Raw genomic sequence first — 13,285 nt, 5'->3', positions numbered from 1 at the left:
CATCCAGTGTTGTAAATAGCGGCCAATAGCGGGGCAATAGCGGGGCTATAGCGGATCGCGGCCCCTCAGCGCTACGCGTAGGGGGTTCGCGGCGGGATTTAGCGGAAAAAACCGCGAAGCGCTCGAATAGCGCGTAAAAGCGCTCAATAGCGGATAAAAGCGGCCAAAAGCGGATAAAAGCGGCCAAACCCGCTAAAACCGCTAACCCGCTATCAAATGTGTTTTGATTTTTTTGCCCCAAACCCGACCCGAACCCGAACCCGCTTGTTAAAAGAGGCTAAAAAAGCGACGAATCCCTCAGTTCACTCCCGAACCCTAGCCGCCTTTCATCTTCTCCGCTCCAGCTCCTTCGACAGTTCGACTTCATCATCTCCGCACTCCGCAGCTCCGCTCCCATCTTCTCCGCTCCAGGCTCCTTCGACGGTTCGACTTCATCATCTTCGCACTCCGCAGCTCCGCTCCCATCTTCTCCGCTCTAGGCTCCTTCGACATCATCATCTTCGCTGTAGGCTCCAGGCTCCAGCGACATCATCATCTCCGCTACAGGCTCCAGGCTCCGGAGTCCATCGACGTCATCATCTCCACTCCAGGCTCCAGGCTCCGGCGTCCATCTCTGTTGGCTAGATCTGCCACAGAGGAAAATGTATAAAATTATGGGACTAGGTCCAAATTTTGGGAATTCCTACCTCATCTCACATTCCTTTTGTGCCTGAATTGCTTTCTCCAACTTGCATAGTTGCATAACTAATTTTTCTGTTCCTTTACCTATATTAGATAATAAACAAGAATAACTCTGAAGAAGGTCAATAATAAATGGTGTTTCCATCTTTATTAGACATGGCACGTTAGCACACCTGTCTTGGACTCTTGTTTGATATTTACAGATGTTTAACCTTTAATCACATGATTACATGAAAATATACGTGAAATAATTTACAACAAATTAATATGTATTCCATAAATGGTGTTTCCATCACGTTCAGGACTGCAGTATTTCGAGAATCAATGATGCTATATTTCTTGATTTTTTTCATAGTTTCATTCATACTCATACAACAAGCTTATCAATTGTTATTTACTAATAATACAAGAAATTTACAACAAATTAATATGTATGCGATAAACGGGTTGATCTTCATAACCAGCAGCTGCACCGAAATGATTAGTGCCCTTGAGATTTCCAACTTCCAGAAAACCTGTATAATCAACATTTGAAATCAATCAAATCATTATAAATTTATAACTTATTGAGTTATTGAATGAATGAAGAAATATAACATGTTTATTTATTGTATGAATAAAGAGTTGAAGAAATAAAGTTCTACTGTTATAGTACTTTATATTGTTATGTATGAATAAAGAGTTGAAGAAATAAAGTTCTACCGTTATAGTACTTATATTGTTATTGTTTATTTATTTGTTCTTGTTATTTGTTCTTGTTCTTGTACACATCTACTTCATGTTTAGGCATTAAGTATGCATTTGTAGAATTTTTAGATTTTTTTATGAATTTTCTTATTATTTAGGATATTTAAATATATTTAAATTTGTCCGCTATTTGACTGTGCGCTATTTGCCGCTATTTCGCCGCAATAGCGCGCAATAGCCTTAGCGGTACCTCGCCGCGACGCGACGCGATCTGCTATCAATAACCTTGGGAACATCTGAGGAGTGCTTTGCATACTTTTCATACTTCTCATAATAGCTTCATTATCTGGTTTTTAGGAAACAAGTAGTCACTGTAAGAGAGTAGTACCACACTGCCACCATATGCTAAATGATCAAGCATTTTGCTTCAATTCAAAGCTCATTCGTCATATTCCTCTCTATCGAAGTATATTATTTCCTTTGTTTTTGTTCGCTGTGCAGCTTTGTGGGTGAGAGCATGCATGATGACGGTAGCTTGGTCTTTGCATACTACAAGGAAGGCGCCAGTGATCCTACCTTTTTGTACTTTGCCCACGGGCTGAAGGAGATCAAGTGCTAGAGCCTGTTCTTTTCAGAACTCCAAAAGGAGATTGTAGTCTAATGTTATGTTACCTAAATTATCTGCTGCCGCTGGACTTGGGTCTTTTAGTGCTTTAATTGTGGTATTTAATAAACTTATGTGGGTTTGAGTAATGTTTTTGTCACAACTTTTTAAGTTATATTTTATTCGATTGAGTGGTGATTATTTTCTTGTCTTTGGTGTTTATGCATTTTTTTTTCCATGTGATCGAAGAGTAACCAGCTTAATGAAGCATGCTGAATTTTCATTAGATGTGCAGGATGCAGTTAGATTGATGTTGATCTGTAGGCACTGAGAGAATTTTTCTCCAATTTAATACACCCAAGTGTTGCTGCTGCATGAACTTGATTATGGAAAATATTTTTCATGGAAATTTAGTACTTGATTGAAACGTTTACTTGTATAATAATAGTTGAAGATGATTCTGTTTAAGTTTTTACTAATTACTTTATGGATGGATGGATGGTTAGAGTTTTGTATGCTTAAGATTTAACTTAAAGAGGCAAACCGACGGTTTGACATTTGACTATATCTAAAGTTATACCGTAAAACGGCCAGGCAATCTGTTTCCAGACCTTTTTCTTTTGTGCGCGCGCTCAATGAGATGAATGAAAAACAAGCCATAATCCAAGTAACTGCAGTTTAACACAGTTGCAGCAATTCCAAATCAAATACTATAGAGAATATACCATCAGTTCAGTACACACATCAAGTTCCACATTATCAAATATCATTCAATTTGGAAGAAAATCACCAAGTCCTCTATACGAAAGATCAAATTATGCTGAAAGGACAATGACTAAGATTATACAATAGAAACACAATTCATGAGGGCGTGCTAGAACCAAAAGCCCTGACAATACCACTGACTCTTCGCGCAAAGGTTTTAGAGGTTATCTTTTTCCCCGGGACATGGAAAGGGTTTGAGACAGCATCCACATATGCAGAGTGAAACCTCCTGAAAAACTGCACACAGGGGGCTATTAAATGATGAAACAACTTGAAGAAAAAGCGAGAATCATTAACAAATGTACCGTTAAGTCTTGCTGGTAATTAAAGAAAATGAAGCAGTCAAGATTCTTATTTCTCATCCAATACAATCTTTTTGTATTGTTTCTACATATATTATGTCAACTCGTATAATACATTAATATATAGTTCACCTCACTCGCTGCTCATAACATTGCAGCTAGTTTAACTATTTGAATGTCACTGATCTGATAAATGGAGTCCCCCCCCCCCCCCCCCGGGAAGAACCAGAACATGTTGATGACAATAAAATGACAATATTAAATAGCATGTTTAAGCATTTTAATTGTGGGTCTCTCAAGAAAAAAACAAGTAACTATGTCTCAAGTATTTCACCTCACTCGCTGCTCATAACAGTGCAGCCTAGTCTAACACTTTTTTAAGTATTTAACTCTTTTTTAAAGTCACTGATCTAATAAATGGATTTTTTTTGGGGGAATAACCACAACATGTTGATGAAAATCAAATAACAAGATTAAATATCATATCTTAACTGTGGATCTCTCAAGAAAAAACAAGTAACTATGTCTCAGGTATTGACGCAACATCTATGACGTCAACCTTGCTTGCACCTAACCAGTGTAATCAGGCTTTCTTCTTTTCAAAGTTCAGTTAGGGCCTGTTTGGTTGATAGAAGCTGTTCGGTTGATAGGAAGTATTAGAAGTAAACCAAATCTATTATTTCTTAAATAATGAAGTAGGAAGTAGCGGAAGTACTACTTTTTTGTTTGTTTTTGTAAATTTTTGAAAGTAGAGGAAATAGTGTTTCTTCCACTTCATTAACTTTTTTTGTTTGGTAACAATTACAAATATTGTTAGGAAGAGAGAAAGATGATCTTTCGGGATTTTATTTAGAGTATGAGAATATTTATATAATAACAAGAATGATTTTATTCCTAAATTGAATCAATTTCATCTAGTTCCGAGGTACTTCCGAGACTTGAAGGGAGGAAAAGATTCAAGAAGTAGATATGACATGTAGGCGCCACGTCAGCTTCTAGGAAGTACCGGAAGTAGCTTTTTTAGAGAAACAATACTTTTTTTCTTAGAAGTAGCAGAAATGGCGCCTATTTCATCTACTTCACCTACTTCATAGCTACTTCCATGCAGGCAAACAGGCCATTAGTCAGACTCAGAAATTCATGAGTACATGGATGTCAATTACCCAGAGGAGTTCGAATAAACAAGAGATTGAAAGTTGACCATCACATTTTTTTATTACTAATATTCCATTGAAATCCACAATAGTGTGCATCAATGCACCATTAACAACACAATCTATGACATAATGTATTGGAATATATAACTGAATGGTAATTATGATCCTTCTACATCAAACAAAACTTACCGATGAGAAAAAATAGGGGGAAAGGGAACAAAAAGAACTTGCAATATATTTCAGGTTTGGCCAAATCTAATATGCAGATTATTTTCATTATTCCACGCAAAAACCTAACCATATCCTGAGTGCAGTTCGGTATCATAGGATTCAGGACAGTGCAGAAGCTTTTGCAGAGATTCATGTAACTTCATAGTTCATACATGACTAGTGAGTTCCTAGTTTAGTTTGATGATACAATTTTTTTCCCCTTGAGTTCTTAGGATCAATGTAAAATCTTAAATTGTTCAAAGCAAACACAAAACGGAAAACGTCAACTAAAGCGTAGATTCATGGAACTTCTAACTGCAAACTAAAACATCCTGTATAGAATAACACTTCCAGGTATGACGATATTGTAAGAATGAAACTAAATTATATCGAGAACTTACATTTCTAACATCTACATCTTTGACATCCAGATCAGTTGTGACCAGAATGAACTTCACCTTGGTATTAGTCAAATAACCGTACCTGCAAGGTGCATTGCAATTAGTTCACAACATTACACAATTTCTTGCATTCTTTTTTTTTTACATAAAAGAGCATAAGTTGTTCATAGTTGAATAAAACAATACACAGAATGCTTACACTTTGTAGTTCTCTGTAGGATATAGAAGACCAAGAAACGTCTCATTCAGAGTTGGACCACTTTTCCTTGGATTATTAACTGTAAAAAACACGAAATAGATTAGTTAAAAACCTACATATTACAACAAGAGAAATTCTGATGAAAATAAATAGTTTGAGGAAAACCTTATGCTCGTAACCCACAGTTTGCAGTGTACATCTCAACTAAACCAACAGTCTTATATGAATGCAAGAACTTCTAGTATTTGAAGCTTTGGAAAGAGAAAAAAGTTTAATTATTAACAAAATTATGGTTCTTCTGAGGCAAAGTGGAAAATATAAGGGATTGTCAAGGAAAGGGTTCAATTACTTTGAAATACTTAATGAGTTTTGTGACGTGAAAATCTCATGTACAACTTTTATTTTATTTTCCTTAAGAGGGAGGAAGCGTGGGAGGGAGGATGGGTCCTCTACTGGGGAGTCTACCTCGGATATAGGTTACATGAGAACCCCAGCCATACTACTTTAAAATCTAATGTACAATTCTGTGGAATGAACATGTCAAACTTTTCCATCAACTGAATTCTACCAAATGTAAAGTTGCTAAAGCAAGATTAAAGAATGAACAAATCACTGCAAACGAGAAAGAAATACCGTAATCCTACAGGTTGATACATGTACATGAATTCTTCTTCTCTTGTTGACACTGAACTAATCATCAATACACCTATACCTCAAATTGGTATCCATATATACATCAAATAGTCAACTCAAACCCCAGTCATAAAGTTCATGCAGTAAAAATATAGGAAAAATTGCACTATACCCCCTTCAGGTTTTCACTAAAATCAAGTCACCTCCCTCAATTTCAAAAGCAATCAAGAAACCTAGTTTTCTGAATGTGTAAAACTGTATAATAACTTTTATCACTAAATTCAGTACACCGCCTTCAAGTTTTGACATAAATTAAACAACTTTTATAAACTAAATTCACTATATCCCCCTTCATGTTTTGACATAAATCAAATGACCTCCCTCAATTTCAAGAGCAATCAATAAATCTAGTTTCTGAGGGTATATACCATGTAAATGACTTTTATACACTAAACTCATCAGGGCTTAGTATCAAATGAGCCTCCAAATCAAAATTATAAATGACTTTTATACACTAAACTCATAAGGGCTTAGTATCAAATGAGCCTCCAAATCAAAATTATAAATGACTTTTATACACTAAACTAGTAAGGGCTTAGTATCAAATGAGCCCCCAAATCAAAATTGCTACTTTACGTATTTCACCGACCTTATTCCAACATCATAAGTTACACATAAATGACACATATATATTAAAAAAAAGGGAAAAGTTATAGTTCGAGAATGGTATGACTATCATATAACATAGATTCTATTACAATTTACAACTATACTTGGTAGAGGAAAGGAGACAAAATGCTAATGAAAGGAACGAAGTGGGTTAAACTCATTTCTTATTACCCATGTTCCAAATCAAATCAGAACGAGCACTTTCGATTAACGGTGGGTTTTGTTAGTTTTGGCCTCAACAAAATGGCCCACTATCTCATAAAATTAGGAAGAAGTTGTAACAGATAGAGAATATCTGGGATTGTTGAGAAAATAACTCCACTACTAATTTCATGGGAATTGAGGGCGGATATAAAGGGTGGACGGTTGTAGGGTGAGCTATTTAAATTGATGACTAGAACCCATGGAATTTTCACTGCAAAACGGGAACCCTAAAGAATCTCTCTCATCTTCTTCCCCCTCTTCAAATTTCTTCATTGGTATCAGAGAAAGGACGACCTCAATGGTGGGCTGACGCTTTACAAACTTGTCGCCATCATCTTTCCTCCATCCTCAAAATTTCTAGACCGACCTGGTTTTTTTTCCTCCCTCTCCCTGTTCGGTGCAAGTTGGGCAGGTATACAGGGTAATATAGATAAGGTTTCTCTTTAAAGTAATTTTTATAATCTCTACATAAGTACTTGCAATAAGTGCTTCTTGACTAATAGAATGATTCCCCCCCCCCCCCCCCCCCCCTTGCAATAAGTGCTTCTTGACTAATAGAATGATTCCCCCCCCCCACCCTATGAACATGCCATAATGAGATGAGTTGAAGCAGTGTTATCAAATCAATTTTTATTTTATTCATGTGATAGATGTTGTTGGATTTCATTTTATTGTATTTTAATCGTTATTTGTTTGTCCAACTACATATTCATCTTCTAGCTCGTACTTCTTGTTAGTTTTTTTTATTTATTTTAATACTAATAGGACTAGTTTATGTTTGTTCACCTGCACATTTCTATAGACATGTTGTTTATCTGTTGTGTATAGGATTGCTTTATGTTTGTTCACCTGCACTTTATTCTTTTGTTTGTTGCATATCATCTTGCAGTTTTCTTTAACATTTTTTTAATATAGCATATTATTATATTTTATTTGTGAATTATATCAATCTTTGTTTTTTTAATCAGAAAATGGCTAGCAAATTGGTTGCTTCTGAGCTTTCGAAAATTGAACGGTTCAATGGGGCGAACTATGACATGTGGCACCCAAAAATCAAGTACAGCTTGATTCATGACAATGTAGACCAATGCTCCAATTCTGAATGAAGATGCTACTGAAATTCAGAAAAAAGAATTTGAGCAGTGGCATCTTAAGGACAAGAAGGTAAAAAGCCTAATATTGATGTTCACGGAAGACGATCTTATAAAGGTTTTTGAAACCTATAAGACCGCACATGAAATGTGGAAGGCTATCAAGGATAAGTATGACACCACATCTGAGGTGAAAATACAGTTATTATTGCATAGGTATTATAATACATACCGGATGCAAGAAGTTGATAGCATCATGAAGCACGTCAACAAGATGATAGTCATGACAAAAGATTTGGCATGTGCAGGTTCTGAAGTTCCTGAGAAGATGCAGGTGGCAACTATTTTGAATAGTTTATCACCTTCGTTCGATATGGCTGCCACCACTCTAAGATTGAATGAGACCATCAAAAAGGTCCCAGACTTACCGGCTCAGTTAGCAATGGAACAAAACATTCTAACCAGCAAGAAGGACATGGATGTGAATCTTGTGCAAGTTGAAGAATCAAAAGCTGTGCAACATAAAAATGCACATTGGACGCAAAGGAATCATTAGATGAGACCAAACAAACCAATCTTTAAAGGACCCCCTGAGCTCAACCTTATCCCAAGAAAAAGCCCCCTAGATCCCGTCATACTTGTGGAAAGTTTAGTCACTTCAAGGCAAGCTATCAACAAGAGAAAAATAAGGATGATTAAAAACCCAGAAAAGATAGGATCTAGCAAGAGGGAATTTATCTGTGTAGTTCAGTGCAATGCTGCAACAACTGACATAGATGGCTGGTGGGTTGACTCCGGTGCCACTCGACACATTGCAAATACTAAGGAGGGACCAATTCACTTTAAAGAGACGAAGAAAAGAGAACAATGCATTTACATGGGGAATAATACCTATCTAGATGTAGAAGGTATTAGTTTCTACAAATTAGACCTGGAAGACAGTGTCATGGTTCTAAAAGATGTGTTTTATGCACCTGGCATAAGGCGCAACTTGGTGTCAGGAACTTGGTGTCAGTTTCTGCTATGTTGAAGAATGATCTGTTAGATTAGGTTTTATAATAATAGGATCTTAATCGTAAAGGATAAAAAGGTGTATGTGATGGGTAAATTAATGCCAAAACATGAATTGTTTTGTCTTCCTGTTGTGAAATCCAATTTGATTAATAAAAATGATGTTTTGAATTATTCCTTGTGTTTATTGTCTGATTTTGATCTTTGACACATTAAATTGGTTCATCCTGGTAATTTTAAAATGGATGAAATTATTAAAATGAACATGTTACCAACTCTGACAGGTGTGGGAACATCACCCTGTGAACATTGTTTGACCAGAAAAATGACTAGAAAGTCATTTACAAAGGGTCAAAGGGCAAAAGAGTCGTTAGAATTAATTCATTCAGACATTTGTGAGCCATTAAGTGTAAGGACCCATAGTAATAAGGAATATTTCATTACATTTATAGATGACTACTCAAAATTCACTTTTGTTTATCTCTTGAATAAAAAGTCTGAGGCTTTTGAATGTTTTAAAAGATATAAAGAAAGAACTCTTAGGAGATTCATAACTGATAGAGGTGGTGAATTCAATTCAAAAGAATTTGACAACTATTGCATTCAATGTGGAATTAAAAGACACACAACAATGCCTTACGTACCACAACAAAATGGTGTGACTAAAAGAAAAAATAGAACATTGATGAATGCAGTAAGGTGTATGTTGTTTCATTCTAGATTCCCCAAAGCTTTTTGGGAAGAAGCAGTTTAAATTGCGAATTACGTTTTAAATACAATTTCCACAAAATCAACTTCTTTGATGCCATTTAAATTTTGGTATAGATATAAATCCTCCCTAAGTCACTAAGAAAATGGGGTTGCACAGCTCACATCCTCATCCCAAGACATGTTAGAGACAAGTTAGATTTTCAAATTATAAAATGCACGTTCATAGGATATTTGAAAAAATCCAAAGGATATAGATTTTTCCATGAGGTAAAATGGGTCATTGAAATTAGAGATGCTATTTTTTTTAGAAAATCTAGAGGGATGCAAACAAGTGCAAGAAGAACCTCCTCCTCCACTTGCATTTGATGATGTTTTCAATGATAACCCTATTGAAATAGATGACTTTGATCATCCAATCATGAAAAATGAACTCGTACATCAGCAAATACTTGTGGAAAATGATGTAAACAATGATGTGCAACATAAAAATCTAATCAGCAATAAAAGACCTAGAACTCAACCTGCCTGGATGGATGATTATTATTTATATTCATGTCATACATCATGTTTTTCAGTGGATTATAATATTGATTATCAGATTGATCTTCTGAAATATAATGATGCAATGAATTCATATAAATCACATTTATGGCCCGAAGCTATGTGAGAAGAGATTGACTCCATTGAGAAAAATCAAGTACGGGAGTTATGCGACTTATCCGAAAAGAGAAAGTCCATAGGATGCAAATGAGTGTTGAAAAAAATCATGCTGACGGATCTATTGATAAATTTAAGGCCCGGCTAGTTGCTAAAGGTTTTACCCAAAAAGAGGGTGTATGTTATCAAGGGACTTACTCTCCAGTAGCGAAATTTGCATCCACAAGAATTATTTTAGCTATTATTACCATTTTTATTTAGAATTTTTTCAAATGGATGTTAAGACAACATTCCTCACTGAAGAGTTGAGAGAAGTCATATACTTGAATCAACCTGAAGGTTTTCAAGTCAAAGGACAAGAAAATAAGGTATATAAATTAAAGAAGTCTTTATATGGTTTAAAACAATCATTTAGATAATGGTATCTCAAATTTCATAACACTATCGTTCAATTTGGTTTCATTGCAAATAGATTAGACAGTTGTGTATGTTTTGAACAATGGGAGCAAGTTTTTTATAATATCCTTATATGTTGATGATATATTACTTGTTGGAAATGATGTAGAAATGTTGAATAAGATCAAACATGATCTTAATAAAAAAATTGAGATGAAAGACATGTGAGAAGCATCCTATGTCCTTAGGATTCAAGTCCTAAGGGATATAAAATCTAGAATGCTGAGTTTAAACTAAGAGAAATACTTGCATTTAGTTCTTAAATGGTTTGGAACGCAAAATTGCAATCCGACACCAACACTGTCGGTCTTGGAGAAATGTCTATGAGTAAAGAGCAATGTCCCGGAGAAGGACAAAAATCTCTTAATGTTCTGTATGCTCAAGCTGTGAGAAGCTTGATGTAGGCAATGCTGTGTGCTAGACTAGATCTGGCATATCCAGTGAGTTTAGTTAGCAGATACCAGAGTAATCCTGAACCGAGACACTAGAAAGTTGTTAAGAGGATTATGAAGTATATTAAAGGTACAATACGCCACAAATTATTTTATCAAGCTGAAATGCTTGAGGTTCGTGGTTACTCCGATGTCAACTTCGCAGGAGATAAAGATAATGAAAAGTCCACTTCGGGACACTTGTTTATCTATGGTGGCGGAGCTGTTTCTTGAGGAAGCAAAAAACAGGGGTGTGTAGCCAGATACACACAAGAAGCTGAGTACATAGCTTGCAACATAGCTACTACTCACGCAGTTTGGATTAGGCGATTTGTAAATGACCTGAATCTAAATTTGGTGAATGGACTAATAGAGATTTTTTGTGATAATAAAGCCGTTATAAGCCTAATAGACAGTGGTTCAAATAGTTCAAAAGGAAGACAAATTGAGATACAATATCTTTATATTCAAAATCTTGTGAAAAGGCAAGAAATTAAGGTGACTTACATTCCTACAAGTGATATGATAGCTAATCCCTTGATAAAGGGAATTTCATCGGATATGTTCATTAAACATGTAGGTTTAATAGGACTTAGGAATGTGTAAGTCAGGAAGTTAAAGCGACATTCATACCCCATGAATAATAGAAGCATGAATAGAATTTTGTATATCACATGAATAGTGGGAGCATACTAGAAATATATTTTGTTTTGGACAAGTGAGAGATGTAGTTTTGGCCTAAAAAAAATGGCCCACTATCTCATAAAATCAGGAAGTGGTAATAGATAGAGAATATCTAGGATTGTTGAGAAAATTACTCAACTGTTGATTTCGTGGAAATTGAGGGGGATCTAAAGTGTGGATGGTTGCAGGGTGAGCCCTTTAAATTGATGGCTAAAACCATGGAATTTTCACTGCAAAATGGGAACCCTAAAGAATCTTTCCCATCTTCTTCTCCGTCTTCAAATTTCTTCACATAACATAGGATGAGCATTATCAATGGCTTTGTATAACCATCGTCAGTAAAGCAAAGTTAATGAGGAGCATTTTGCGCTTGGGTTGTTATACCAAGTGAGCAATGATTTCAAAGTGAGTTCAGTTGTTCTAGTTAGTTTAAAATCGATCAACAATTAGGCCAAACAAACTACTCAATCTCATGCAATCATCATCCCCCAACCAAAAAACTACATAACTATTAGATTCAATATATTAGGGTCAACTTAAACAATATGAAATCACACCAATCAGCCCAAATCTTGAAAAATTGAAAATTGCAAAATTAATCCAAAAGTTTTTGAAAATTTGCAAATTGAGACAACCTCTCTCGTCGACGACATCCAGAGAGCAGTGGACGATGTGGTGGAGCTTTAGGGCATCGTCCGCCTCGGTGAAGCTCTGCAGGTACAGTGGATTGTTCTGCGAAAACGGAGAGATAACAACCGTCAGATTTGACGGAGGAAGAGCGATGCAAAGTGAGATCTGGAAGCTTACCTGATGGCCGACGACGGCGACGCAGACGATCATCGTTTACGGCCGCGGTGTGGTGCCTCGCGGGGGATATTAAGGAGTGGGGGCTTAGGGTCCTCAAGCGAGATCAGATGTACTACATTTACAAATATTAAATTCTAATTCAGATTTTGGGGTCTAAATAGCAAAATATGAACATGGAAGGACTAATACAGTAATACTACTAAAGATTAAAGGATCTAAAATCGAAAACCCCTATTTTCTTTTTCTTATACGAGATGAAACAAAGCTTCATATGTAACTACACAATCGGATTATAATTTCAATTTTTTGGTTTAAAATATTTAATTTGGGAATGTAAATGAACTTATAATTTGTATAAAAAAAATGTGCCATATGTTGTAGCTAATTTCACGCGACCAAAATTTGCAGTTTTCAAAAAATAAAATTACAAATAAAATAATTTCACTTCATCTAGAAGAACTTTTCTAATCTAAATTGCAAAATTATCTAACCCATATTCTTTATATGAAAAAACTATGTTCCTTTCACACTAATTGATTTCCAACTAAATATTGTACTGACGTAAAAATGCATTTCTCGCAATATCCTTATTGTAGACATCATCAAAATAATGAAAATTTTTACTCCGTGCAATAAATAAAATATGAAGCTTTATTCTCTGATAGTAAAGAATGAATTTGAAAGAAAATGTAAGACGACAAACATACAGATGTAGTAATCAGTAACTTAAAAAAAAGAGTTGTGATAACTATAGTACTATTCCTACACTACAATAAAGAAAAATATGAAGTTCATTATTTTCAACCATTTTTAAATTTAATAATTCATCAAGAAAGCCCACGCTTCTCTTCAGTGTAGAAATAGTAAAGAAGAGAGTAGTGTAATTATTATCATTCTAAAAAAATAAAGTAAATAAAACTTGAAA

General features: G+C 35.3%; 1 protein-coding gene across 1 annotated transcript; it reads right to left on the bottom strand.

Moving 5' to 3' along the window:
* LOC109822422 (trafficking protein particle complex subunit 2-like protein) lies at positions 2,660-12,491 on the bottom strand. Its single transcript, XM_020388614.1, has 5 exons — positions 12,361-12,491; positions 12,189-12,285; positions 5,007-5,085; positions 4,808-4,889; positions 2,660-2,974 (listed from the first exon to the last, which is right to left on the bottom strand). Exons 1-5 carry the CDS (start codon positions 12,391-12,393, stop codon positions 2,834-2,836), a joined length of 432 nt encoding a protein of 143 aa, XP_020244203.1. The 5' UTR covers positions 12,394-12,491; the 3' UTR covers positions 2,660-2,833.

This window comes from Asparagus officinalis, chromosome 8, assembly GCF_001876935.1.
Source record: "Asparagus officinalis chromosome 8, Aspof.V1, whole genome shotgun sequence".
Lineage (NCBI taxonomy): Eukaryota > Viridiplantae > Streptophyta > Magnoliopsida > Asparagales > Asparagaceae > Asparagus > Asparagus officinalis.
The sequence above is the reverse complement of the archived record's forward strand: the minus strand, read 5'-3'. Positions and strand labels throughout refer to the sequence as shown.